The sequence below is a fragment of the Xiphias gladius genome, chromosome 15 (assembly GCF_016859285.1).
Source record: "Xiphias gladius isolate SHS-SW01 ecotype Sanya breed wild chromosome 15, ASM1685928v1, whole genome shotgun sequence".
Classification (NCBI taxonomy): Eukaryota; Metazoa; Chordata; class Actinopteri; order Istiophoriformes; family Xiphiidae; genus Xiphias; species Xiphias gladius.
This window is the reverse complement of record NC_053414.1, coordinates 19,538,420-19,565,181: the sequence shown is the minus strand read 5'-3', so window position 1 is coordinate 19,565,181 and position 26,762 is coordinate 19,538,420. Positions and strand designations below refer to the sequence as shown.

At 39.8% G+C, this 26,762-nt stretch overlaps 3 protein-coding genes across 3 annotated transcripts in view; 1 reads left to right on the top strand and 2 right to left on the bottom strand.

Moving 5' to 3' along the window:
• Positions 1-1,907: 1,907 nt before the first annotated feature.
• suz12b (SUZ12 polycomb repressive complex 2 subunit b) lies at positions 1,908-13,122 on the bottom strand. Its single transcript, XM_040145057.1, has 17 exons — positions 12,775-13,122; positions 12,381-12,525; positions 11,833-11,879; positions 11,665-11,729; positions 11,431-11,499; positions 11,123-11,172; positions 10,721-10,806; positions 10,379-10,610; positions 9,974-10,079; positions 9,774-9,879; positions 9,423-9,600; positions 7,825-7,913; positions 5,907-6,050; positions 4,321-4,478; positions 3,460-3,658; positions 2,654-2,733; positions 1,908-2,243 (listed from the first exon to the last, which is right to left on the bottom strand). Exons 1-17 carry the CDS (start codon positions 12,787-12,789, stop codon positions 1,931-1,933), a joined length of 2,082 nt encoding a protein of 693 aa, XP_040000991.1. The 5' UTR covers positions 12,790-13,122; the 3' UTR covers positions 1,908-1,930.
• A 1,796-nt stretch (positions 13,123-14,918) lies between these two features.
• utp6 (UTP6 small subunit processome component) lies at positions 14,919-23,460 on the top strand. Its single transcript, XM_040144885.1, has 19 exons — positions 14,919-15,188; positions 15,890-15,974; positions 16,082-16,123; positions 16,351-16,443; positions 16,894-16,941; positions 17,043-17,106; positions 17,333-17,451; positions 17,708-17,785; positions 17,935-18,016; positions 18,559-18,640; positions 18,763-18,941; positions 19,404-19,483; positions 19,644-19,721; positions 20,358-20,537; positions 21,625-21,705; positions 22,141-22,250; positions 22,446-22,512; positions 22,808-22,880; positions 23,284-23,460. The coding sequence occupies exons 1-19, from the start codon at positions 15,097-15,099 to the stop codon at positions 23,436-23,438; spliced, it is 1,788 nt and encodes a 595-aa protein (XP_040000819.1). The 5' UTR covers positions 14,919-15,096; the 3' UTR covers positions 23,439-23,460.
• LOC120799652 overlaps positions 23,276-26,762 on the bottom strand; it is a 65,024-nt gene continuing 61,537 nt past the window's right edge. The window contains exon 5 of the mRNA XM_040144886.1: positions 23,276-26,186. Coding sequence (XP_040000820.1) covers positions 26,054-26,186 — 133 coding nt within the window. The 3' untranslated portion in view covers positions 23,276-26,053. The remainder of the gene's footprint in view (positions 26,187-26,762) is intronic.

The window sequence follows — 26,762 nt, the reverse complement described above, 5'->3', positions numbered from 1 at the left end:
ACTGAAAAATATGTTTCATTCTACATATGAAATATTGATAACCTTTTGTTGCATGAATTGTTTATATGTAATTTATAACCAGAGGTTTTAGTCTGGAGGGAATGGTATTATTCAGATTGGGTTATTATGCGACTGAAATCGTGAGGCAGAGACCACAACAGAGAGAGCGTAATGATGGTTAATGTCCAAAATCGACCATAAATACGGTCAAATGTATTTTATTTCTTTAAATATAAAAATCCCCTTAGCCAGAGTGTACAGTTCACGATTTTTAACAGGGTGTTTTGACAATAATGGTGAATATGTCTCCCTTTTTCCAGATGAATACAGAAACCCTTTATGAATAGTGGAGGGAGGAAAAAAATAAAAAAATATTGTTAATTTGGTTGTCCACAAGGGAAGTCTGATGAAATAATGAATGGTGATGATCGCATTTTTATGTGCACACTACAAAATACAACTACTGATTTTTTAAAAACTGGTTATGGAATGAAGAAAAAAAGATACTAAAAAAAAAACAAACAAAAAAAAAAAAAAAAAAACACAGAACTAAGAGACCGATGAAAATATTCCCCTTTGGCATAAACTGCACCTAACGACAGACAACTGATTTGGACCTGAAAACCAACCATCCAATAAACAGCATATTGCTTTGTGAGAAGAACTGCAATCTGTTTATCATCGGAGTCAGACAAGGGCACAGAGCTAAACATTTGATGTGATCACATGTACACACATTTCTGTCAATCAGCTACTGATACTCAGAAGCCATGTTTTAGAAAAAACGTTCAAACCTCAATGTGAAAAGAAACTACAGGTGCCTGTATCATCAGAAAACTGCTGACTTTTATATCTTTAATGCTATGCACTTTACACCTTACACGGGGTAATGTGCTGCTGGTTTTTTCAGTAAGTCTTAGGAAAAAGAAAATATTCAGAAAAGTTCGTTTCCCTGGCTTTCCTTGAGCTATTATCAATGTAGGCCAAAAGGCTTAGGGGTGATGAAGTAGGAGTTTAGCTTGGACCCAAAATCTGAATTTATTCTCTTGTCCAGGATCCAAGCTTACTGTATAACACTATTGTCGTCATGGCAACCTACCAGCAAAACCCACAATCCATCTGGGGGTCCTAACACAAGCTTTACAGGCTTTATAAACTCTAGACATTGATGCCAAGTGTAGATTTTTTTTTTTTTTTTTTTTACTGTGATGTTCTCTTAACAGTATAACCCTTCAAATTAAATGTTATTCACAACAGTGAAGTCAAACCCACTACCGTTTCTCCACTGATGACAGTGGAAAAGCTGCATTCACATTTGGTGCAGCGTGATTAAAAAAAAAAAAAAAAAAAAAAAAATATTACAGTTTCAAGGTAAGCTTTCTAAATACAAAAACACCAAGTGCTAAAATAATCAGCTAAAATGATCAATTTTCAACAAGGTTATTGTGTATGTGTACAAATAATCAAGGGTGACAATGTTGCCAGTACAGTTTTAACTGTAGTCTCAATACAGTTGTCTCTAACAAGGACATACCAAAGGCAGTCGTGCCACGTTAGAAGATTCTGTTTGTTCACTCTCTCACTCCAACACAGATACTCCAGTGGCTCCTACAAAATGCATATTAAGTAGGTTCAACTTACATCATCCAGTCCTCAAATTCCTGGTTTCTGTAGCTGTGGGTGATTCACTTTTATATTGTTCATATTTGGTTCAGTTCTCAAGTTCCAAAAAACTTGTTTACCTTGTATACTGGTCGGCTTTAGGTCAGATCCTCCACTGACCAGTTCTCCCACCTATCTAAGCACCAAAGGGTTGGTAATGTTCACTTAAGGAGAAGAAGAAGAAGAAGAAGGAAAAAAAAAAAAGAAAAAAAGGAAAAAAAAAAAAGAAAAACCATAGACAATCATTGTTCCATCCATCCAGCCTGCATCAGTCTGTTAGCGCGCTTTTTGTCCTCTTGCCCTGCTTTCCCCCACTGGAGGTGACGGCATTGCCGTTGCAGGCTCCTGCTGATACCAGAGTCTGGTCCTGCTGCTCCTCCTCAGTCTCCGGCAGCTCTTCCTGGATCTGCCGCAGACGGGCCATGGCACGGTCAATGGTGGCTGTGCTCATTAGGTTGAAGTCATGCATGCTGACTAGATGCAGGAGGAAGTTGCGGCAGAGGTTGCGGCGGATGATGTGAGCACCACGGTTTTCCACGAAAAGCATGATTGCCTGATTCATCTGGTTGTCTGCTATGAAACTGTAGGGAAAATGGAGGACAGAGGAGCTTAGATTTGTGCATTTCCATAGATAGATGGGACAAGAGTGGCTGTACAACATATACAACTGAAAATGTACGGCTACAGTATACTACTGTATAACTGACTAAATTGAATATAATCGCATTTCTAAATGTTCTTGATTTGTTTTAATTTGTAGTGACCCTGTATGAACACCATTTAAAATCAATAATTGACAATAGATTCACATAGCAACAAAATTCAAGATATTCTCTTCAGAGTTTAGGGCAAGTTACCAATCAGAATAGAATCAAAGTAAAACCACATGAATATGCACATTACACAATCAATAAATTGTTTAAATATAATACTACTATATGGAGGATCCAGGAACGTCTACCACTTCTCAGTACTGCTATGTAGAACATACCCATGCTTCATGACATGCAGGTTCCACAGCTTCATCACCTCCTTCTCTCCCTCATTGACATCTGTGAACTCATCCAGTTGCTGTAAGCAGAAAATGACAAGTTATGATACCTGTTTGATGCCGTATGAATCTTTGCTGTAATGTTAGGTTAGGTTAGGTTCCAATACTTGTGAACAGATTGTAATGAAGGTTGGTTTTGAGAGCAGGAACAGTTTTGATGGTGATCATTTCATTTTAGGCATGTTCTGTCTGTCGTGATACTAAAAGTGATAGAGACTTATTCTAAAGCATGTAATATTAGCAGGCTCAGGAGATCAATGCTCAAGGGATAAAATTGTTGTGTATGGGTGTAAGAACAAGCTGAAGATGCGTAGAGTGTCGGCAACAGTTTTTCCTCTGAGAAACTTAAGTAATTTATGGGGAACAGGCACGACCCAAATGCTTTGAGTCTTTGTTGCCATGGTGATCCAAAACCAAAATCAGTATATCAAAGCTTTATTTTTACGTTTTTCCCCTCCTCTTAAAATTTTCTCTAGGCCCCTTAGAAACACTTGCACACAATTGTTTTTTTTCCTGTCTGTCAGTTTCCCAACTTCAGTCAAATTTCATTACACAATTTTCATTTAGTAGATATCATTACTGGGCTGTTTGTTACTTGCATAGCTGCTGCTTCAAATAGGTGGGATAACATGAGAAATTTCCTGTTTGGCAACTTTCTGGACCCTTAAAGGGTGTCTCCTTAAATGGTGCTTCATTTTTACTCAACGGTGAAACCAGTCAAAGTGACTCAAGTAACGGCTTCTCACCGTGGCAGTCTTCTCTCTGAGCCACTCTGGATCTCTCTCATCCTCGCTGTCCACATCCATCTCCTGGGGCCGCAGGGGCATGCAGCTGTCACTGTGGAAGTAGAGGCGGTTGTGTCCGCTGACGTAGGTCCTCTGCTGCTCCAACTCTCCGTCCTCAGACTCCAGGAACTCTGACAGACTTGGTTTGGTCCTCTTGGGCCTAGCGGAAGGGGGAGAAAACAAGTCCTGCATATACACTATGTACGTTGGAATTTCAAATCTTCATATTCTCATTTTTTAGATATTACATATACACTGACACTTCAATTACCTCAGTACTGGCCTTTTCATTTTTTTTTGGTAATATTCTAGCATGTGTCACATTTATTTTCAGTGCTTCTCACACACACTCACTCCGCATGAATATGCTATATATAATAACTAACATGAATCTGAGTAATGCTTCAAAAATTGTTTTAAAATGCAACCTACTTTGCGCCATTAAACTACCAGATCACTCACTTAAGTCTTAGAAAAAACATGCCACTAAGCCTCTCTCTCTCTCTCTCTCTCTCTCTCTCCACAACGTGAGCTTTCATGCTTTTATTTTCCACACTTGTTTTTTTATTTCCACACCAGTAGAAACCTGCTGGGTCGCTTTCTTGCCAAATGCCTCAAACAGTTCTTGCTTCATCTGTTTTAACCCAGCTCACTGCTCACGATCAGTTCATTAAAGTAATTTGAACTGATTACCAATTCTTCACTAGGCTAAACTGAATGAAAGGCCAATTAAACTGTTAAAATAAGCTAATTACATTTTCTGACATGTGCTGACTTTGAACATGAAAACTGCTGCTGAACGAAGGTCACATGTGTTTTTACCTGCAAACCAGTATGTGAGTGACAGCAGTCCTCTTGACCGGACCGTTGCGGCTGAAAGCAAAGCCCGGTTGGCTGTGGATGTCCTGAGGGTTGCCAACATATGAGCCGTCATAACACTCATTGATGGACACGTCTATCCTTGCCCCTTTGGGGTCAGGCTGCAGAAGGAAAAAAAAAAGATGAATGAAATTTTACAGGAAATTGTATTCAGCGAAAACAGAGGGCCTGGATCTGCTCAACCTGGCACTAACTCAAGGTTAAAAAATGTGATTTCTCAAAAGGGTAAGTCATAACGTGCTTTGAATAAAAGTGTCTGTTCAGACAGAGAGGTGCAAGGTTCTCCAAGGACGCTACAAGCATCAGAGGGGTAGGGGAGGGAAAGCAACAAATTGAGAACGAGTAGAAACTGGCTCTGTAATTACAAAATAGGTGGGAATAGACTAGTTGTCCTAGACCATTTGTTAAACATGACTTGCCCTTTGTGGTGTGACAGATGATTTGAACTGCATCTTCTAAAAGCTGAACTACTTAACATTTTCTCTTCGCACTGTGTGACAAAAGATGGCCAGGTGTTTTCCGACATGATTCCCAACAGGTCTGAAAGCTAAAAGCCGCTTTCTTCCTCTGAAATATGAGCTCAAAACTGTTTCTTTCAAGTAACACATCTGTGTGGAAAGGCCCTCAGAGTGAACCCTTGAAAGTTAGCTGACTTGAAGGAATAATGTAATTATTTAAATTTGTATATAAAGTTGACAAGGAAATGGCATCATTTACCACTATATTCTACTGCACATATTAGAAAACTCTTTTGCCACAGTGCCATTACATTGTTAGGTCTGTCTCTAATTCAAGCATCTTACCTTGTCATCCAAAAGAAAACCCTGCACCTGTAACATGTCTGCCACAACACAGCCTTGCCTTTCCCCAAAACCATCTTAAACGTAACTCACAATCTGGTTATGTTTTTTTGCTCCAATCCTGACAGGAGTCATGTAATACTGAGTATCTTTCAATTCCAGCCCGAATATTAATTTTTCTCAACACAGATGTACTTTGCGCATTTAAAGTATAAGGCTGGTGGTGATACATTGATTGTTATCATCAAAAAAAAGAAAAATCACAACCAGAAATGTATTTATCCTACTAACAAGAGTGGTTTAGTCACAGCCTGGTATAGCTTCAGCATCTGTGCAATACAATACACATTAAAAATAGCCATATTGCTGCATTTTTTCATTGCAATGTACTTGTTGCTAAGTTTATTCATTCATTTCAGGCCATCCTTTCGCAAAGCAGTGCAAAACACAGAACCCCGTTCGTCAGCATGTGCAGTGCCATCTAAACAATAAACGACGGCCGCTCTGAAGACCCCTAATTTTTTTCCACCATGCCTCCACCAAGCTGTCCATGTTTGTTACGGAGCTGTGGCTTTATAAGCGAACAAGCTTTGCAGGCAAGAGCTGCAGCACAGCATCTTTGGTTATGTTACAGACAGACTTCAAAATTGTTTGAAATCAGGTGGTGTCTTACATATAGAGCCCAACCACACAAACTCACTCTCTTCGCTCACAAACCGTGCTCCTTACCACGTAGCTGAAGATGAAGCGGGAGTGGGAGAGTTTGAGGTGTTTGAGCAGGCTGTAGAGTTTGCTGCAGTTGAGTGTACACCAGGGACAGTGAAGATCATCTCTTGCCTCTGTCTGCTGCCGTGTGTTATTGTTGTACAAGAACTGAGCAAGAACAGATTGCATTAGTAACTACAAGGTGAACCAGAGAAGGTCACCCGACAGCAAATGTAAATGGGTGATTCTAACTGTGTTGCATATCTTCAGAGGTACTGTCACATTTGGTATCCGAACCCTAACAGGGTCAATACAGTTCATAGTGTAAGCTATGATTATGATGAAAAATTATAAATCAGTAAAATTCTTCTAAAAAAATTAATTTAAAATAAAATAAATAAAGAAATAAAGAAAATACAATACAATACAATACAATAAAATAAAATAAAATAAAATAAAATAAAATAAAATAAAATAAAATAAGGTCTCAAAATGTGGCGGTAATTTCAATCATTTTTAAAAATGGCTGCATAAAAGTAGACCCAAAAAAGACATTTTGTTGTTCAGCCACCTCACCAAAGGACTGTTGTAAATCAGTGTCCCAGGCCCAGATGTATTCCTTACTATTGTGTGGTGTACCTGATAAAATATACGTAGCTTCTGCCGCGGCTCACAAGGGACCTGCTCTTTCCTCGTCTGAATGTCTGTGCTGACTGACTCTTTCACTGCTGATGGGAACAGACGGAGAAGTTAATTCTTGGAGAATCACCAAATAACAAATTCTGTGGGTTTGATACATTCAACATGTATTTGAAAAACTGTAGAAAGTGCATCGTTTTCCAATAAAAAACAAGATTTGAAATTCTACAGTCCCTTTCAGACATGGAATCTGTAACATTGCCGGCTTCATCTACCCATTAAAGTGATGGCTTTTTGGCATGAAAACATTCTGTAGGTCTCTACAGGTTATGTAAACGTTCCCTAAAGGCTCTCTTTAAAAGACATGACAAATTACAGATGGAACTCCAATGCTTGTGTAATATTTGGCATTTGGTACAAGAGAAGGAGCGAAAAATACCTAATTTCCTTCCCACCACTACAATAGTACTGCTGAAGAACTATGGCATTGTTGCAATGTAATGATAAGAAGGGAGAAGAGTGTTTAAAGCTCACACACGTTGCATCAGTGATGGATTTTATAAACTTATTTTGCAGTTACATGTTTCCCTGACCATCATGCACCATGAGAGCTAGAGGTAAGCTCGACCCACTTCTCACTTGTGAATTTAATCATTTATTACGAAAAGCAAGGCACATTTATTTGTATAGCACATTTCATACCTACAGGCAACTCAAAGTGCTTTACAGAATACATAGAAAACAAATGATAAAAACTATTTAAAAAAAAAAAAAAACAAACAAAAAAAAAAACCAAAAGGCAGGTTATAGACACACAGAGTAAAAACAAATCAAAAGGAGACAACCAAAAGCATACAATAAGAACAATGGAAGCAAACAATCCAAAACATGGGTGTTATTAAAAGCATGGTAAACAGGTAGGTCTTCAGTTTTAGTTAAAAAATAAATCACAAGATGTTAGGTAACTGTCATGTAATTCCCATTTCTTATATGTTGTGCAGGCATTTTGCTGGATATTTTTACATACTAATATAAATTTTAAAATAAAATAAAATAAAATAAAATAAAATAAAAGAAAATACAATACAATACAATAAAATAAAATAAAATAAAATAAAATAAAATAAAATAAAATAAAATAAAATAAGGTCTCAAAATGTGGCGGTAATTTCAATCATTTTTAAAAATGGCTGCATAAAAGTAGACCCAAAAAAGACATTTTGTTGTTCAGCCACCTCACCAAAGGACTGTTGTAAATCAGTGTCCCAGGCCCAGATGTATTCCTTACTATTGTGTGGTGTACCTGATAAAATATACGTAGCTTCTGCCGCGGCTCACAAGGGACCTGCTCTTTCCTCGTCTGAATGTCTGTGCTGACTGACTCTTTCACTGCTGATGGGAACAGACGGAGAAGTTAATTCTTGGAGAATCACCAAATAACAAATTCTGTGGGTTTGATACATTCAACATGTATTTGAAAAACTGTAGAAAGTGCATCGTTTTCCAATAAAAAACAAGATTTGAAATTCTACAGTCCCTTTCAGACATGGAATCTGTAACATTGCCGGCTTCATCTACCCATTAAAGTGATGGCTTTTTGGCATGAAAACATTCTGTAGGTCTCTACAGGTTATGTAAACGTTCCCTAAAGGCTCTCTTTAAAAGACATGACAAATTACAGATGGAACTCCAATGCTTGTGTAATATTTGGCATTTGGTACAAGAGAAGGAGCGAAAAATACCTAATTTCCTTCCCACCACTACAATAGTACTGCTGAAGAACTATGGCATTGTTGCAATGTAATGATAAGAAGGGAGAAGAGTGTTTAAAGCTCACACACGTTGCATCAGTGATGGATTTTATAAACTTATTTTGCAGTTACATGTTTCCCTGACCATCATGCACCATGAGAGCTAGAGGTAAGCTCGACCCCACTTCTCACTTGTGAATTTAATCATTTATTACGAAAAGCAAGGCACATTTATTTGTATAGCACATTTCATACCTACAGGCAACTCAAAGTGCTTTACAGAATACATAGAAAACAAATGATAAAAACTATTTAAAAAAAAAAACAAAAAAAACAACCAAAGGCAGGTTATAGACACACAGAGTAAAAACAAATCAAAAGGAGACAACCAAAAGCATACAATAAGAACAATGGAAGCAAACAATCCAAAACATGGGTGTTATTAAAAGCATGGTAAACAGGTAGGTCTTCAGTTTTAGTTAAAAAATAAATCACAAGATGTTAGGTAACTGTCATGTAATTCCCATTTCTTATATGTTGTGCAGGCATTTTGCTGGATATTTTTACATACTAATATAAATTTTAAAATAAAATAAGTAAATATATCCTAGCTAGTAAGATTGCCATTGTGATGTCTACAGGACAGTGATTCAGGGCCTTGTTCAAACATGACGCCAACATGTAAAGTTGCCAACGCATTTACGGAGTGAAGTACATGTCTGAAAGGGACTCAACAATTATTACTCAGAGTGCATTTCGCCATATTCAATTACAAATAGACCATCCCACACAAATATCACAGTGGGTGAAAAATCCAAAACCATGACCCATTCGGTTTTGCTCAGAGAATCTGGCATTAAGTACATCTTTGGTTGGGTGTTCACTATGAACAGTTTTAAAGTACTTTTAATAGAGCAGAAGGTGGAATGGTAAACTGTTTATCTCCCCTCCCATCATTCATCATCTTTGGATGTTTTCTACCTCCTGCTCTTAAATTTAATATTGGATTAAATGTAATTCAACATGTAACAAAAGGATTTTCTAAAAACTGATGGTTCCGCTCAAGAATGTTAATAGAAATCCTCCACATAATAGCACATTTCTCAATCAGCCTGGTCTTAAAACAAAGTAGCCTACGGTTTTTACTTACTCATGAGGGCAGCTCGGTGGTTGCTGGTCCTGGTCTCCATGGGGCTGGAGCTGTCCGAGTTGCGCGTAGCAAGGGGTTTCGCGACAGGCGCAGTGGACTTTCCGCTGGCATCACCTGTCCACCGCAGTGTGAACTGCAATGTGGGTCCCTGAGAAAATGTCTCAAATGGTGGCAGTCTCTGTGGGACAGCCACACAGTGTAAGGCTCAGTGACGTGGCAGTGTGAAGAGGACAACAAGGTCAAGCTAAAGTAAAGTAAGAAATCTGGTATTTAATTCACAGGTTCTCATAAGTCAGATGTGACAAATGAGGTTGTACTCTCCTTGCAGTAACATCTACAAACCCGTCATACCTTCCCATCGAGAATGGTTTCCCATGTGGCTTGCTTCTTGCTCACGGGGCTGTCTTCCATCCCTTGCATCGAAACCTCGTACTCCCCGTCCAGCAGCTGCAATCTCCTGCAAAGGATAAATCAGAGCCCATGACTGAGGAGTTTAATCAAAGGAACAGCCAGGAGGCAAGGTTTTACAACTTAAAATCACAAAACCTTACCTATTCTTATCAAAGACAGTCATCTGTGCAACATATGTCTCTGTGGTCTCTCCTTCCTCTCTATGGGATGAACTTCTCTTCTTTCTACTAGGAGTATCTGTTACATCTGTGCACAAAAAATAAGAATACCAAAAATAGAGTAACAGGGTGAGAAGGAAAAAAAACACATTCAACCAGCAACCATTTCAGTTATAGCTAACATTTTTTTTTTTTTGATGATGCGCCCAGAGAAAGACTGGCTCCTCACAACCAGCAGCTTGCCAGCCATATTCTGCGCCATCATAGTCTCTCTCCTGGTGCATCCCATATGCTCCAACCAAGATTCACTGTTAAATCATTCACCCCAATACGAACTGTACTATGTCAAAAACAAAAACACAAAAAGCTTTGATGTGGACGCCCTACCAATGTTTTCGTTGGCTTCTCCGTTGACCAGACCGTTAGTATCCCTCCTCCCCGTGCGCGACACCCTGAACAGGAGCGAATAGGACTTCACCATGTGGCTGTTGCTGGGCTCAAACTCGTTGCTGGAGACCAGTAAGGAAGGGTAGGCGCCAGGCTTGGTTTGGTTACTGTCAGGATTCAAAGGCACCTGCTTTTTACCTGTAGGCACTTGCTTTATCGGGCAGCTGACATCCTGAAAGAAAAATACACAAAAAAGAATTTAACGAAACACAATCACTAGTAAGTAACAGCACATGAAACGGTCTGCTGCTAAAGTGAGAGACAGGCTCAATAATGGTTTACCTTGCGTTTTTTATGGCAGACTTTGACAAGTAGCACCTCTAAAGACACGGAATTTTGTTCATTTTCTGAAATCTGAGATGGCTTTTCTGTATTGGAACAAAGAGAGTTCAGCATCAATCATTGTGTCCACATCGCTGCTGAGTGTATCTTTGCACTTTAAAAAAAAAAAAAGCCAAACACTTGCTCCAGTACAAATGTTTAGCATGCTAGTAGTTGTTGACTGTTGTTGGGTGGTTTCATGGCAACACAGCACTTACAACAACTGGTTATTGCAGGAATGCCTGATGATAGCCAGAGCACGACTATAAGTAAAACAAGTGCTTTACTCTGCCAATTTTCTCTGTAGTTTCCCTTTATACAAATATACTAAACACAAGCACTTGAAGAGTAAAGCCTGCTTACCATCCTTATGGAAGAACCCAGTGAAGGTTAACTGTAGATGTGAAGACAAGCTGAAGAGCAAAATGAAAAAAAAAGAAAAAAAAAAACAAAACAAAAAAAACAGGTGAAATTGGTTCCAATCAAGTGCTTTAACCATTAAAATGAATGGTTGAATGAACAACATCTATCAATACAACCACTGTAGTTGGATTAATAGACGCACAATTAAAAAGACATAAATAATGTCAGTATAGTCAATCTTGTATTTTAATCTTTGAAACTATCCAGCAATAAAAAGCAATCACATCAATTCTTGTAGAGCCGTTTACCTTGGAGAATCCTGCTCTCCCTTCATCTTCTCCACTGTCTGCAACATATCATCCACTTTGAATGTTTTCCTGGGAGGAAGGATACAAAAAATTAATTAAAAATTAATACTGCGACAGATTATAAACAAGTCATGTATGAATCATCTTTTGAAATTCCCCTGGTGCATCTTTATATGCAACACAAGGAACCCTGTTCATATATGATAACTGAAAACACATCACCAGATTTCCTACCTCCTGGTATTTGTTCGACCATTTCTGTGAGACATGAAGGTGAGCGTCCTGTGCAAAAATATGGGCTAAAAAAGGGAAAAAAGAATAAATTATTCAAGCCCTCAATTGAAGTGAGCAGGCTAATCAATAAAAATACTCAAGAAAAGATATGTTGAATAATTCACTTACGGCAATCAAGTTCCTTGTGCGGAGAAATCTGTATATCTGAGTGGGTTCTGGGAATATATATACACATTGAAAAAAAGTGTTATTGTGACATTCAATTTAGAAACAATGACACAACCCTCCATCAGTCTGTTCTCAATTTCAATGTCTTCATGTCAGCACCTGAGAAATTAACCCAGATTATTACAAACACATGCCAATACATGGGGTTGTTAACAGGTGGTAGCTGGCGTGCCAAAACACCCACCAACTAAAGAAAATCTGACCAGACAATACATGTGTCTTTATTGAGTTATTCGGTCTCATGATTGCTGCCTAAATACAGTTATCACGACAGGCGTCTAGTTATAACAAACACTTTCTGTGGCTCCCTTTGGAGAGCGAGTTAAAACTACGGAGGCCTGTCTACCAAAACCAGATACTGAAAAACAAAATAAGTAACAGTAAAGTTAAGCGGGTGTCTAAATACTCAGTGGGAGCATGGAGAAGTTCTTCTCATGTTACCGAAACAGAAAAGCTGCATTACAAAGTAACGAGGGGTGGAATCTCACTTTCAAAGGCCTGTAGGAACAGCTCACGGTCGGCCTGAATCTGCTCCATCTTCGGCTTCTTCACAGAGTTCATCATCGCCGATGAGGCAGGGTACACAGCGCCGTTAGCTTTGCAACTCGCCCCACTCATAATATGACCTGAGCTCTGCGAGAGAGACAACGGCACATGTTAACACATAAATTATTACACAACAACCGGTGGCAGTACAACAAGTTAGCTTAGCAAACACTCGCGTTAGCAGTTAAGCTAGCTAGCTCGGCTAAAAGCACAATGCTAACATGTTAGCCAGTCTGGTATTTCAGCGTACTATCCATACGTTTATTCTAACTACTATTTACGAAAACCTTAAAATCGGCATGTGGTAAATATTTGGTATAAATAGAAGTAACCCACCCTGGCTGATGGCATTAATTTGTTAGCCTCGCTGCCTCCAGCACAAGCCTGGCAGACTCAACACCAGAAACCCATGAAGATGAAGAGGAGGCGACGAGACGCTGGCTAGTTAGCTAGCAGAGCTCGCATGGTTTACTAGAAAACAAACCTCCGTACGTCTGAGGTCCCCCCGCATTCAACTGTCACAGATGTCGTTTGATGTCAGAGACGGTTTGGGTATTTTGGATGAAGTTTTTGATTATATAGCTGTAATTTATTGTCGGTGTGGTTTTCTTCAATTTGTACTGAACAACAGAGCAATAGTCAGTTGTCAGCCAATGGGAGACGTGCTGAGAGAATCCAGCGCTGTGATTGGCTGCTACCCTCCGGAGATGACATACTACCCGCTCTTGCTTTCTGCGATTTTGCGGGAAATCGAGTTTATCAGCGTTCGCATCGAGGCTGCTCCGCAGTTAAAACTTTCCCATTCGCACCGAACTCTACCGACAGGCGTGATGTGAATAAACGCCATCTGACCTCACGTTGTCGTCGGAATTTATTTGATGAAAGAAAAAAGAAAAAAAAGAAAAACAACAACAAAAGGCGAATGGATCTATATCTATATATGTATATGTTCTGCAATCAATCTGCAATACACAGTAAATAGATGAAATGTATTACTTTTCCCACCGATGCAATCACTAGAGTGATAGTAATGGTTATGGTTTTTTATGGCTGTTGTCTCCTATATTGCTGCACGCTGTATAGCTATGAGTCTATCTTTAGTCTTTATTTTTTACTATGATTTATGAATACATTTATACTCTGTCTATTTGGATATTGCATATCATTTAAATTTTTAATTGCATTGTTTGTTATGTGAAGTTTTGTAAGCTAAGTGGCTGCTATTTTTCTGAAAATAAAAATGAAATAAAATAGGCCATCTATCTATCTATCTATCCATATATAAAAACACCACTTTGTGATATGATTAATTAGATATCATAATATTATACTGTGTGGAATTTACTGCAACGTATTTGTGACAACATAAATAAAAGATACGCCACTTGCTAATTTAAGTAAATGTAGCAATACCAAAGTATAAAAGTACTCCATAGTCCCACATTACAAAATTTACACAAGTAAAAGTAAAGTATTAGCAGCAAAATGTACACAAAGTATCAAAAGTACTCATTATGCAAATCACTATGCATATTGTATTTATCATATATATTATTGGAAAATGATTACTGACGCGTTAACATGTAAGCATTATTTTAATATCGTCGAAGTGCCCCTAAATGTTAGCCGCTTTACTGCATGTACTGTTTGTTTAACAGTGTATCATATTTTATAAACTGATTATGAAAAATAACAATCTGAAAAGTAACTACTAACTGTAGCTGTAAAAAAAAAATGTAGTGCAGTAAAAAGAGTCAGTATCCCCCTCTGAAATGCAGTGGAGTAGAAGTATGAAGTAGTATAAAATGGAAATACTAGTAAAGCAAAGTTCAAGTACCCCAAAACTGTACTTAAGAATAGTACTTGAGTGAATGTGCAGAGTTACTTTCCACCTCTGAAGTGAGCTTACTGTTCTGCACAAACTCAGTGTGATACCGGGTGATGAAAACAATCCTGACATTATGGAAATGTTGTTTTTGAATATGAGAGAAAAAGCAATTTGTCCTCGAGAGATTCTTCAAATATACAGCGGTTTAAGTGTCTCATATTTTTCCAAAACTGGAATTCAGTTCAATGAACAAGGCAACTAAGAAATACAAACATATTCGAGAGATGACTGTGGAAGGCATTGGAAGCACTGTGTGACAGTTGTTAAAACTGAGAAGAATTATTTACACCGAAAAGAATCAACAAATTCAAGTTTTTAGCAGCACAGACGGAGCAGGTCCTTGGCTTAAATCTGCGCATCTGAACGTGGATTTGCTGGATTGCATGAAGCATAAAGCAGGTTGTCTTCTGATCTCCATCGGGATTTCCCCATCAACAACTACTACATTTAAAAACAATTATGATAACGGTGTAAATAAACACACCTTTATTGTCTGCTTTACAACTCACTTTCACTCTGAAGATAAACACACACGGACAGACACACACACGCACAGACACACACACACACACACACGGACCGCGTTTCCCGACGGAGCTATTTGCAGGCGGAACCGGAAGAGTAGCGAAGCACAACTTCCACACATGTGTAGAGACGAGGGTCAGCCTCGTCGCTCAGAGTCCTAGGTTCCAGCGTGAAGCTGACATTAATAACGTTAACATCACCAAGCCACAAGTCAAACCCGAGCCCGGGAAGGCTGCGTGGAAGCGATGGCGGAGATCGTTCAGCAGCGGATCGAGGACAGAATCCCCGAGCTCGAGCAGCTGGAGAGGGTGGGACTGTTCACCAAGAAAGAAGTCAAGTAAGGCAACATCCGAGGGTTTCCACCCGATGTCCCTCGAAGCAGTGGACAGCGCACACACATTTGACAAAGACACCGTCGCAGGGAAGGCCTTCCACCCGAGAAATGTTGTGTTGTTGGCATCATTGGACAGTGGTACTGGGAGATGGCCGCGAAAACCTTGATATAAACATTCATGTTGTCAGCTCGTTCATTTCTCGATGACCTCGCTGCTACAGATTAGATATCGGTGGATCTAAAGAAACGTAAACACTGGAATAAACTTCACACAATGTGTACTGTTTTCATGGAACTGCACAGCCAAAAGATTACGAAATCCTCATGGAGTCAGTCAGTAATTCAGGGTTAGGAGGCTGACTCACGTCTTGAATCGCTGCTTTCTAGCTGTGTCTGTATTCCTAAGTATTTAAATCCAATTTCAACAAAATACCAACGATGTAAGTTCTGTTTTAGGGTGTGGTGTCCCTTTAACAAAAAAAAGGCCAATTCTTCATTCTTTTCTAAAACAGATTCTCGATAACTAATGGCCAAGTCACTATTTTTATTTTTTGTGACAGTATTCTCATGTTGATGTGCAGTATCTCCTTTGTTATCCTGAGCCTGACAGGCTGTTTGGCTCTTCACAAGATCCGTTCCCAGGAATGTGTGTACTCAAGTATGTGCAGCAAAGTTAATTAGCATGTTTCTTTTCACTATTTCAGATCCATAATCAAGAGAGCAACGGCCCTGGAATACAAGCTCCACAGGCTGATTGTAAACAAGGAGGACTTTGTTGCATACATTCAGGTGGGGCGCCATTGTCGTGCACGCTGCTCACCCTGGATTTTAAACAAATCAATAACGGCAAGGGATGATTTTCACAGCACTTATTCCAAAATCTTGTTTAATTACAGTATGAAATCAACGTTTTAGAGCTGATCAAGAAGAGAAGAGCGGTAAGTTGCCCGTGGTAAAATCGTAAAGGGACTCATTATATCACTTCATCTCAAGTTCATAGTTCCTGTGGATTGGATTCAAGTAAATAATTATTCTATTTTGGTAAACTGAACTTACTAACAGGCATGTAACAGTGCCGCAGCTTGAGTAGACACTGGCAGCCTTTTTTAATGGTGCTTTCAGATATTGTCTCATCATTTACCCGTGATTAATCTGTCTTTTGCAGCACATACACTACCAGTTCAAAAGAGAAGAGATCGAGTTCCCCATCATCCATAGAATAACCAGTATCTTCAGAAGAGCAACGAACAAGTGGAAGGTACTGTATACACGGCATTTATAAAGCTACAATTAGTTAACATGATGTATACTAGGGGTTAACGCGTCATTCATAACATCAAAACATCGACGGTGCATCAAGTTACGGCGGTTCAGCTACATTCATCCACTAAAAGAGATGATCTAAGTCTAATTGCTTTGGCTTTAAGTTTGAGTCAAACTCATTTCCTTTAAATCGATATCATAGTGTTGAAATGCATCATTACTGGGGAGTAACGTGACGGATTATGCTTCTTACATACAAAGAAGGCCAGTAAAGAGAGAGATCTTGCAATTTTTAATGACCCTAAAAAACAATGTACGGCTGTAGTTTGGCTTCCCAAAGAAAAACCGACAGATTCGTAGAACATTTACAGTATGAAAAGGTTTATAAATACCCTAAACTGAGTGAATGAATGACGGCAAGAGTCACATGTCTCGTTTTCCACAGGACGATGTGCAGCTTTGGCTCTCACATGTTGCTTTCTGTAAGAAATGGGTATGTAAACATCTCATCATTTGCTGTAAGCACAGCCGAGTCAGGTCGTACACCGCGTCCTCTCATTCTAATTATGACCTCTTCTGCGTTTCACTCATCAGGCCACCAAGGGCCAGATCAGCAAGGTGTTCTCGGCCATGCTTGCTATCCACCCTGACAAACCAGGTACAGAAGATTCTGCTTTTGGAACTGTTTTAACTCCCGTTTATACCTCCGTTGGGCTTTTATTGTTTTTAAATATACACATACATGTACGTGTGGAAATGTAAACTTGGGGATTAATTAAAAAAAAAAAAAAAAAAACATGCTCAGGCAAAATAAGAAATCAGATCAGAGTGTCTCCTCCAAATTTACACTAGCAGTGTTTTTGTCCTTATTTTTGCCACTTTAGCCCTGTGGATCATGGCCGCCAAGAGTGAGTTGGAGGACAGAAATTCCTCTGAAAGTGCCAGGCACCTGTTTCTGAGGGCTCTGCGCTTCCACCCAAACAACAGCAAGGTCTACAAGGAGGTAAAAGGCGCAATATATATATGTGTTTTTAAAATTTTTTATCCAAAGTGAGTCAGTCCCCTCCTTTTTAAATGATGAAACCTGTATCGAAAAACTTGGTTCGCTGGTTTTCTTGAATGATCAAGAGAGTGGAGGTTAAAAAAAAAAAAAAAAAAAGTGAAAAATCAGTGGTAGCTGCTGTTCGAAGTGTGATGATTGTGATAATGACTATCTGTCAGATTCATTGTTTTAATTTTCTCCAACAACTTTTTGTTAGTACTTCCGCATGGAGCTGCTGCATTGTGAGAAACTGAGGAAGCAGAAGAGAGATCTGGAGAAGGCTGAGATGGATCTGGTGAGTGTGTCATGAATTGAACACAAACAGTGGGAAATGCATAGAGGCAATACACACACACACACACAAACACACACACGCGCACACAACTATGCACAGAAGCTGTCACTTTATTCAGTGCCTGAACCCTTGCTCTTCACGCCTTCCAGGGTGAATATGAGTTCTCTCCGGAGATCCTGAGTGGTAAACTGGCTGAGGTTGTGTACAGAGACGCTACAGGGAAAATCAAAGGTAGGCTTTTTAAAATTAGTTTCTGATTCTCTGCGAAAACCTATAAGACATGAATATTAGAAATGATCAGAAAGTGTTACATTTTAAAAAATGCTACCATCCAGTATTGAAAACCAAAGACGGCACTAATTATGCTTGGGACAGATTTTTTTGTCTTGATTACTTATTATCTGATAAAATATGTCCTGATTTACACAATAATTTTGTCAATTTATGTACTCTATTTGTATTTTGAGTTCTCCAAACACTAAACACTGATGTATTGAAGTTCAGTGGAGGGGAAGGTGTAATGTGTGAGTGAGCTTTAGAGGTGCTGTTACACAGATTTAGCCAGGCTAGCTGTTTCCCCCTGCTTCCAGCCCTTATGCTAAGCTAAGCTAACCAGCTGCTGGAGCTCGATTAAGTAGTACGCAGACTTAAGACTGGCATCGATCTGAGTGATTAAGTGTATTTCCCAAACTGTTAAACTCCAGTCCTTTAACAACTGTATTTCCTGAATTCGGTTACTTCATCGTTGTGTTGCTGATGTTTTTGTCCCACAGAGGCAGAGTTTGTCATCGCACTTCTGAACATCGCAGCGATCTTTGACTTTACCAAAGAACTCCAGGACTCCATCCTGCAAGAGTAAGGCTCTTACAAAATATCTGCTTTTTTTGCTCCGTCTCACACACACTCTGCATTCTTGAACTCAAATAGAGCTTCACCATCAAGCAAGAATGTGCCTTCTTCCCTCCCTTTGTTTCCAGCTTAAAGACTAACTTCATAGGGGACAGCTTGACGTGGGATTTCATGGCCAGGAGGGAGCTGGAGGCTCCCGGGGCTGGGGAGGAGCTGCAGACAGCAAAAGGGCGGGCTTCAGATATCAACCGAAGAGAGGCGCGCTGCTGCCAGGTCTATGAGGAGGGCGTCAAGAGCCTCAACACTGGTATGAGCTCATGTGTATACACAGACAACACATGGACATGGATTGAAGATTTTTAGTATGAAAATGACCTAAAAGCAGTAGGAAGTCTTCATTTCAGTTGAGGTTTCTTCCCTCTGAAAGTTCTTCAGAATAATAAGAACAACAAAAAACATAATTTTCTTTACACAAAGAAATTATTATTATTCATTTTACCAAACAAGGTGTAACTCTATTTTACTTATTAATTCCCTTCCCTTAGTTTGTTCTGCAAATGCTGTCACTGTCATTTCCATCGTTGAATTTGAAGTAGGTCGGGTTTTGCCAACTATTTTTTTTCTGATCCAAATAGCCTAAAAATTTCTAAAACATCTTAAATTTGGCTTTCTGAAGTTTGTGGGTGCCCTTTATCAATTGACTGCTGATATATTCCCTGACTACAAGAGGTGCCAGTGTAACAGACCTTTGCTTTACGTGTGTGCCTAGAGCCCATGTGGACCTGCTATGTGGCCTTCTGCTTGGAAAGGCTGAAGAGAAAGACCAACGTCCAAGAGCTGAGGGAAAAGGTGATGAATAATCTTTCGGTTTGAAATGAATCCACTTCATTCTCACTATGACAGTTTTTTTTGCACACTGTACACTGGAAAATGTCAGTGGCTTCAGTGTTGTTTGGAGGTGGCTGTGTAAAGGGTAAATCCTGACGTGTTTGATACATTTGTTTCACAGAGGCAGGAGAGGCTGCTGGGAGTGCTGCAGCGCGCCAGCGACGCCTCACTGTTGAAGGAGGATTATTATAAGAATTGGGTAAGATAATGTCTTCATTAAATGTGTAACTGGAATCATAGGCGCCCTCAAGCCTGTATGGTTTGGTCTTTCCTCCATCTGAATGATAACTTGTCAGCTGTCTATTCAAACAAACCATGTTTTATGACATTAGTTTGTTTGGCCCCTGGGTGCTTCCAGATGCACTCTGGTGCAGTTCATAAGGAGTGACAAAGTAACTTCACTGCACTTAAAACGAAAGGCGTGATTAGAAAGAGGAGAACAATGATAACGTCTGAAGCTGACAGGCATTAGTTACTGAATCCAAGCATGATAAAATGATGTCGAACTGCTGGCTCCAGTGATTCGCAAGATTAGAGACAGCTAAATAGAAAAAAAGTGGGCAGAGTGGGTGTCTTGGCCAGGCCAAGGACCTTCTACGCATACCACCCCCACCCCATATTGCCTGTTGCCCTTTTGAATTGAGATAAAAAGTCTATATAATGATTTTGCACAGACACTTGACACCCTGTTGCTGCCAGACTCTCATGTGAGGATGCCTGGACACACAACGTCTTTGTTGATCGATAAATTTACGTTAAAAGAGGTAACAACGTTGCAAAGGTCCGATGCACTGTTGTATGGAAACGACCAACATGATGCTCCCCATGTGACCAGCTGCAGATTCTGCTCTCATCTGGAGACGCCGAGGGAGGGGCCAGCGTTGCCATGGCGGCCATGCAGCGCTACAGCCAGTCGGTGTCAGTGTGGAGCCTGGGTCTGCAGACGCTAATGCAGCTGGGGAGCGGAGACATGGGCGGGCTATTCCAGGATGCTCTCAAACATGTCAATCCTAAGGTACACACAGCGCGCACACACACACACACACACACACACACACACACACTTTGACCTCACGTAATTTGTTTACAACCACATCAAGTCTGTTCATTTTCTTTGATTACATCAGGCACATACACCACATCAACTGTGCTCTTATCATGCTCCAGTATAATCCTTGGAAAACACGCATGCGCACACACCAGCGCTGGTGTATAAGTGGGCCATCTCCTTGGCCCAATTAGTCTCTATTCCATCCTATTAACTTCCTCAAATGGCTTCCTCCGCCCCCTTCTGTATGTGAGAAAAGCTAAAGACATGTATGAGGCTTCATTTAAACCATCAGGCACTTGAACAGCCTTCAGGTATACAAGCAAAATATAATCCCAGAGATTAAAAATGTGTGTATTCATTTGAAGACCCACTTCCTATGAAACAAATATATACCGGGGCATATGATTTTTCTTTTTCTCTGTCATTGTTGCACAGTAAATCACAGTATAATGCTGTATGACTGCGAATACAAATGACTTGACTTAGCCACGGGCCTCTACAGTAGTGAGCAGAATAGCTGGTTATTGTTGTGGTGGGGGTTTCACAAGACTGTGGCCCTGAGCAGTAGCTGTGTGAGGAGGATTACTACACACTGCTCATTATGCAAGTCTTTGCTCTCAAGATAAACACTCTCTTTAGGTGTTGGGAAATCGTATAAATCCCCAGGGGGTTTTCGTCTGGTACGTTGAACAATAAAATGTTGCTATAATTCACGGCACAGGAGTACAGATAAATGACTGAAGAAAATGTACAGGCTCTCTAAATCCATCTTAATGTTGTAAACTCATGCACGTTCTAAAAAAGATATTGACCTTTTGGGAAACTGCTGGTTGACAAAAACAAATATTTGCATATAATGGGAAAACACAGTAGCAACATCTGCAAGCATGGGTCTAATCGTTCGAAGACAAAAAGGTGATGGAGATATTGTATGACCTTGACAACACAAACCTCCCTTCAGTGCTGCAGGAAGCAAACGTACTCCCCGCTGAGCGAGATACTGATTCGAAACCCAACTAATAGCTAAATCTTCTCTGTACTGTTTTGACAGGAGAGTCTACCACTTTGGCAGCTGCAGGTCCAGTGGAGCGCAGCCAACCAGAGCCCTGAGGAAACAGAGGCCGTCTTCAAGGTAGCCCGCCTAAATCCATCCGAGTCAGTTTGAAACTAAAGGCACAGCGTTCTCTCATTACAACCCACGTCTTTTGACAGCATTTACAGTTATGTGCTTCTTCAGTGACAACTGAAGGAAGAGTTCCCGGTAAACATGTGGCACATGCCTTTTTGTATTTCCTTTCACTGGAACTACATTTTAAACAGCGAAAGCAGTTTGCATTCGTTTCTCCCCACGCTAAGAAAAGTGCAACATAAAAATTAATGACGCCGTAAAGTGAAAAACTGTGTAGAAGTCATGTTACTGTTTTGTTCAATTATGTGACGTACTGCATACAGATAAACTGAAATCAGGAAAAGCAGGTGCTGCTTTCGATAATACTTGCAGATAAACACTTAGAGGTGAGGCAGGAAAGAAGCCTTGCAGACAATTTGTTTTCTTGTTTGTTCCCAGAGGGGTCTCCTGTCTGCAGTAGCAGCTGTTGCCATGGAGATGAAAGAGCGCTACCTTGATTGGTCCTACTCCACTGGAGGCTACAAGAAAGCGAGGAAGACCTTTACAAGGTAAGCACAAATCACTTTGTCTGCTCATGCTGTTCTCAATTTAAATGATAAATCATACTAAAGACACACACATTTTAATTGGTCTCAAAGAATACTGTGGTGCAAACGCAAAAAAGCCCAAAATAAACTTACAAGTGTGTCTTGTGATGAAACTGTAGATTTTAAGCTAACAACATTTTTTTTCTTCTTCGGTAGCTTACAGGAAAACCGGCCCTTGTCCAAGGCCTTTTTCACCAGAATGATTCAGATCGAGCAGGAACAAGTATGTATGCCAAATACTGTGACGTACATATACCGCACCTCCGTCTGAAAACCTCAGGTTTTAGGTACAGAACAGATTCACCATGACAATAGTTAGAAATCCTCACAATCCTCTTGTCTGATCTGCCACCGACTGGATCCGTTTGTAATGATTTCACTGGTAATTTGATCGACACATTGATACAGCTGTTTCAGAGGGCTTTTAACTGTGCCGCAAAAAAAAATTATGACGACCAAGGTGTGCTTTGATGTTATTTTTATTACCGATAAGCCATCAACATTGTTTGTTCTTCTAGGAGACTCCAAAGATGAACAATCTGAGAGACTACTATGAGAGGGCCCTGCAAGAGTTTGGCACAAAAGATGATGGTGAGCAGACTTTAAAGTCCTTAAAGGAACAAGAGTCAATGAGAAAAGTAGTGTTATTCAATGTGAATTACAAAATTCCAAGTTTCCATCTAACAACTCTGAACAAAACAAATTAAAAACAAAACAAAAAAACTGAACAACAATTCGTCAGATGATTTGAATATAAAAATACTTGAGTCCTTATTTGACCAGATAAAAGCTCAGATGTACTTAGAAGATGAGTGAAGATACATTCTTGAACAGAGACTGAATCACACACAAACAATTAGTCGGGTTTCCAGTCCGAAGAAAAAATGTATAAATTGGGATATGTGAAGCTGAAGAGACTTTTGTTGAGTGTTGTTATTTAATCAGAACATCCTTGTGCATCTCCACGATTAATTATTTTTTCGGTTCCTTCAAGATCTGTGGCTGCAGTACATCCAAGAGGAGCTGGGACCCCGCGGACAGCCGGAGAACTGTGGCAAGATCCACTGGAGAGCCATGAAGTTTCTGGAGGGGGAGAGTGTGGAGAGATTCACCTCCAAATATACTCTACTCCAGACTGGACACTTATGAGTAGACGTGTAAGGAGATCGAGGCGTTGAGGTTCAGATAAATACAACAAATGTTTAACAACTGTGCAGAAGTTTGTCAGCTGAAGAACCAGCACGTATTTTGGAGCAGGTGTTCCTCTTGGTCCTGTAGAAGGCTGGTACCATGGCTGCTCAAGAGTTGTTTCCTCGCCTTCAAGTGGAAACCCAGTGTTGCAGTTTCTGAAGTTCGCAGTTGTTTCTTCTTTAGTGGTTCTACCGGTGTTGCCAGTAATGTTCTTACATGTGATTGAAATGCCTCCGGCAATTACAGCTTTATACGGAAGTATTTTATAGCTTTGATTTACAACTTCAACTCACTTTCCATTTTTGTATACAACAGTTTGTGCTGTATTTGATAACAGACTCATGTTGGACACTGGCAGTATTGTAAGCAGTTGCAGTTTAACTGCAAAAATTCCACATTTTGGCATTTTGAGAAGAAAAAACTTTGATGCTGTTAAAATGATATTAAAATAGTTTCTCATCCTTGGGTGTTCTCTTGTTATGTTCCCTCTGGGACAGTAACAAAAGTACACAGATAAACACACAACACACACTTCTTTTTCGTAACTCAGGACTCTTATGGCCGTCGCTTCCAGTGACCCACCACCTCTTGAGACAGTTCTTGGTAGGTTAGTGAAGCTAAATTAAGTTACCATGACAAAAACATCCTTTATCCTCTAAAAGATACTTCACATTTCACACCACACATTGATCCAGTGTTTGCAGTCAGTACCTAGTATCATCGCATTTATTATGTTGGCACATGGTACAAAATATTGCCTTCAAATAACTAAACCATAAATATTAAGCAGCAGTTGTACTATGGGGTAGTAGCACATCTGAAAATGTCTCAATGGCCAGCTAAAAAAAAAAACAGCACTTAAACATAAATATATTTACAGTTTTTAAGGACACTTTATATCGTGGTGTTTTATACTTTCACCAAAAGCAACGTAACAGCTATGGGGTATTTTCTCTTACAGTCATAGACAACAGGGTTTTGTGTGTTTAATTGGTTTCAGAGTCTTTTGTAGAAAATCTTCCACAACAAATATAAAGGTGTTATCAGCCTACTCACTGAAAGAGATGTTCATAAGAGATCCATATGGCTAATATCGGGGGATATGAGATACGTTAATAGAAGCTACACTTCTTCTCTATCAAAGAAATTTCACACCGCAGCTCCTTCGCACTCTCCAGTCATCTGTTTCACAGACACTAGCTTCAGGGCAATAAGCGTCTCCCGATGTCTCAGTCAGGCTTCAAGAAAAATTAGCGCCAACAAAACAGAATGTGCTGTAAGGCAGAAGTTGTTGTGGCAAATGATTTTCAATAATGATCCCTTTAGGAAATGAGTGAATTACGCCTTCAAGGCCATGGACACTCACATACTGTCAACTGACGTTATCTCTATGTAAATGGAGTTTTTAAATGGTTCTGACACACACCGTTACTACAGTGTGTGTACGGGTTGCTGATAAGGTTGGTAAATATACTAGTTTGCTGTTGTATGTGCTGACACTAGATATTTTTTTTCTTTTTATATCAGGCAGCTAACCTGAGAAAACATTCAAATGTATTACGGACATATTTTAGTTACCAGCTCCAGCTTGCTTTTTTATGGTCAACCCTGTTAAGAATACAATTTTAGGAGGGAAAAGTTCATTCCTTTAGCGCTTAAGCCATTAAAATTAAGTGTTAAATCTAAATTCAAAATAAAAATTTAAAGATACTGAATACTAGTGCATAAAATCTGCCCGATATTTTTAATATCAGGCAGCTAACCTGAGAAAACATTCAAATGTATTACGGACATATTTTAGTTACCAGCTCCAGCTTCCTTTTTTATGGCCAATCCTGTTAAGAATAAAACCCTAGGAGGGAAAAGTTAATTCCTCTGGCGCTTAAGCCATTCAAATTAAGTGTTAAATCTAAATTCAAAATAAAAATTTAAAGATACTGAATACCAGTGCATAAAATCTGTCATCACTACAAAAACTATCTATACCGGCCTTTAAAAAACAGTTGGACCCTGTAGCTCCACATGCTCACCTCCTCCACAACCACTACATTGCTGACAGAGGACTTGAACCTCAGCAGGTTTTCCCCAAAACAGATTTATATAAATGGGGGGCACTGCAAAGTTTTTTTTTAAAAACAGTAACTCTATGTTTTAATCATTTGTAGGGTTTTTTCCATTAGGCCGCATCTTCGTACCACCTTGTCTGAATAAAGACAGTGTGCCTGTGTGTGTTAGGTCCCACCCCGTGTCCTCCTCAGTCTCCTCCCTTGGAAACTGCATGTACCCTCCAACTCTTATGAGCCTGTCTAATGTACCCAAAGTGTAAAATTCCCCTCGGTCTGTCTGATCAGTGTTTGTTTTACCACGTTCGACTCCAACGTCTGATTCCGGTCGGTCCACCTCTCTCATCAGCCCCAGCCCACCCCTTCACACATCTTCAGAGCTTCTTGAAGAGGATGTAAGTGAAGAGTACCAAAACGCCGGCGGACAGCAGCCCGATCACACACTGGTGGATGGTGATGACGTTCTCCAGGGCGTGGATGCGCTCCTCCATGGCGTTGGTGTGGATGTAGTCATAGATGGAGGCCCCGATGCTCCACACCGCCCATACAGCATCCACCACCGCTTTCATGGTGGGAGAGACCATTGAGAGGGCCGCCTGCAGCCCGGCGCTGGCCGCATCCGCTGCTTATTGGCCCCACTGCACTACAGAGAGCGAGAGAAGAGGGTGACACACGGTGCAACGAGGAGAGAGAAATGTGTGGGCATTGTGACTGCCTCTAAAACAGTAGCCAAAGTTACATCTCTACAACCAAGAACATACCATTTGGTCCAGAGGACCTCCATCTAAGAAGAGTGAAACTTCTGATCAAACACCCATCTTTAAACTTCCTATTTCTTAGAGGAGATTCAAGAATAGGCTAAAATAACTAGCTTTTAGCATAAAACTCATGCGATTCGAGCAATTTTATAGTTTTATAGTTGATTGATTACATCTGCTCGAGTACTGTTCTTGAGGGCTGCAACTCACAATAATTTCCATCATCGATTAATCTGCCAATTATTTTCTCAATTAATGGATCAAGCACTTGGTCTATAAAATACCAGCAAAATTAAATGCTCATGCTCAGTTAAAAATGCATATTATACTTTCCTAGAGCCGAAAGTGATGTTATCAAAATTCTATTTTGTCAGTCTACCGTCCAAAACCCAAAAGATATTAAATGTACTATAATGTTATAACAAGGAAAACAATTAATTGATTATCAAAATAGTCGTTGA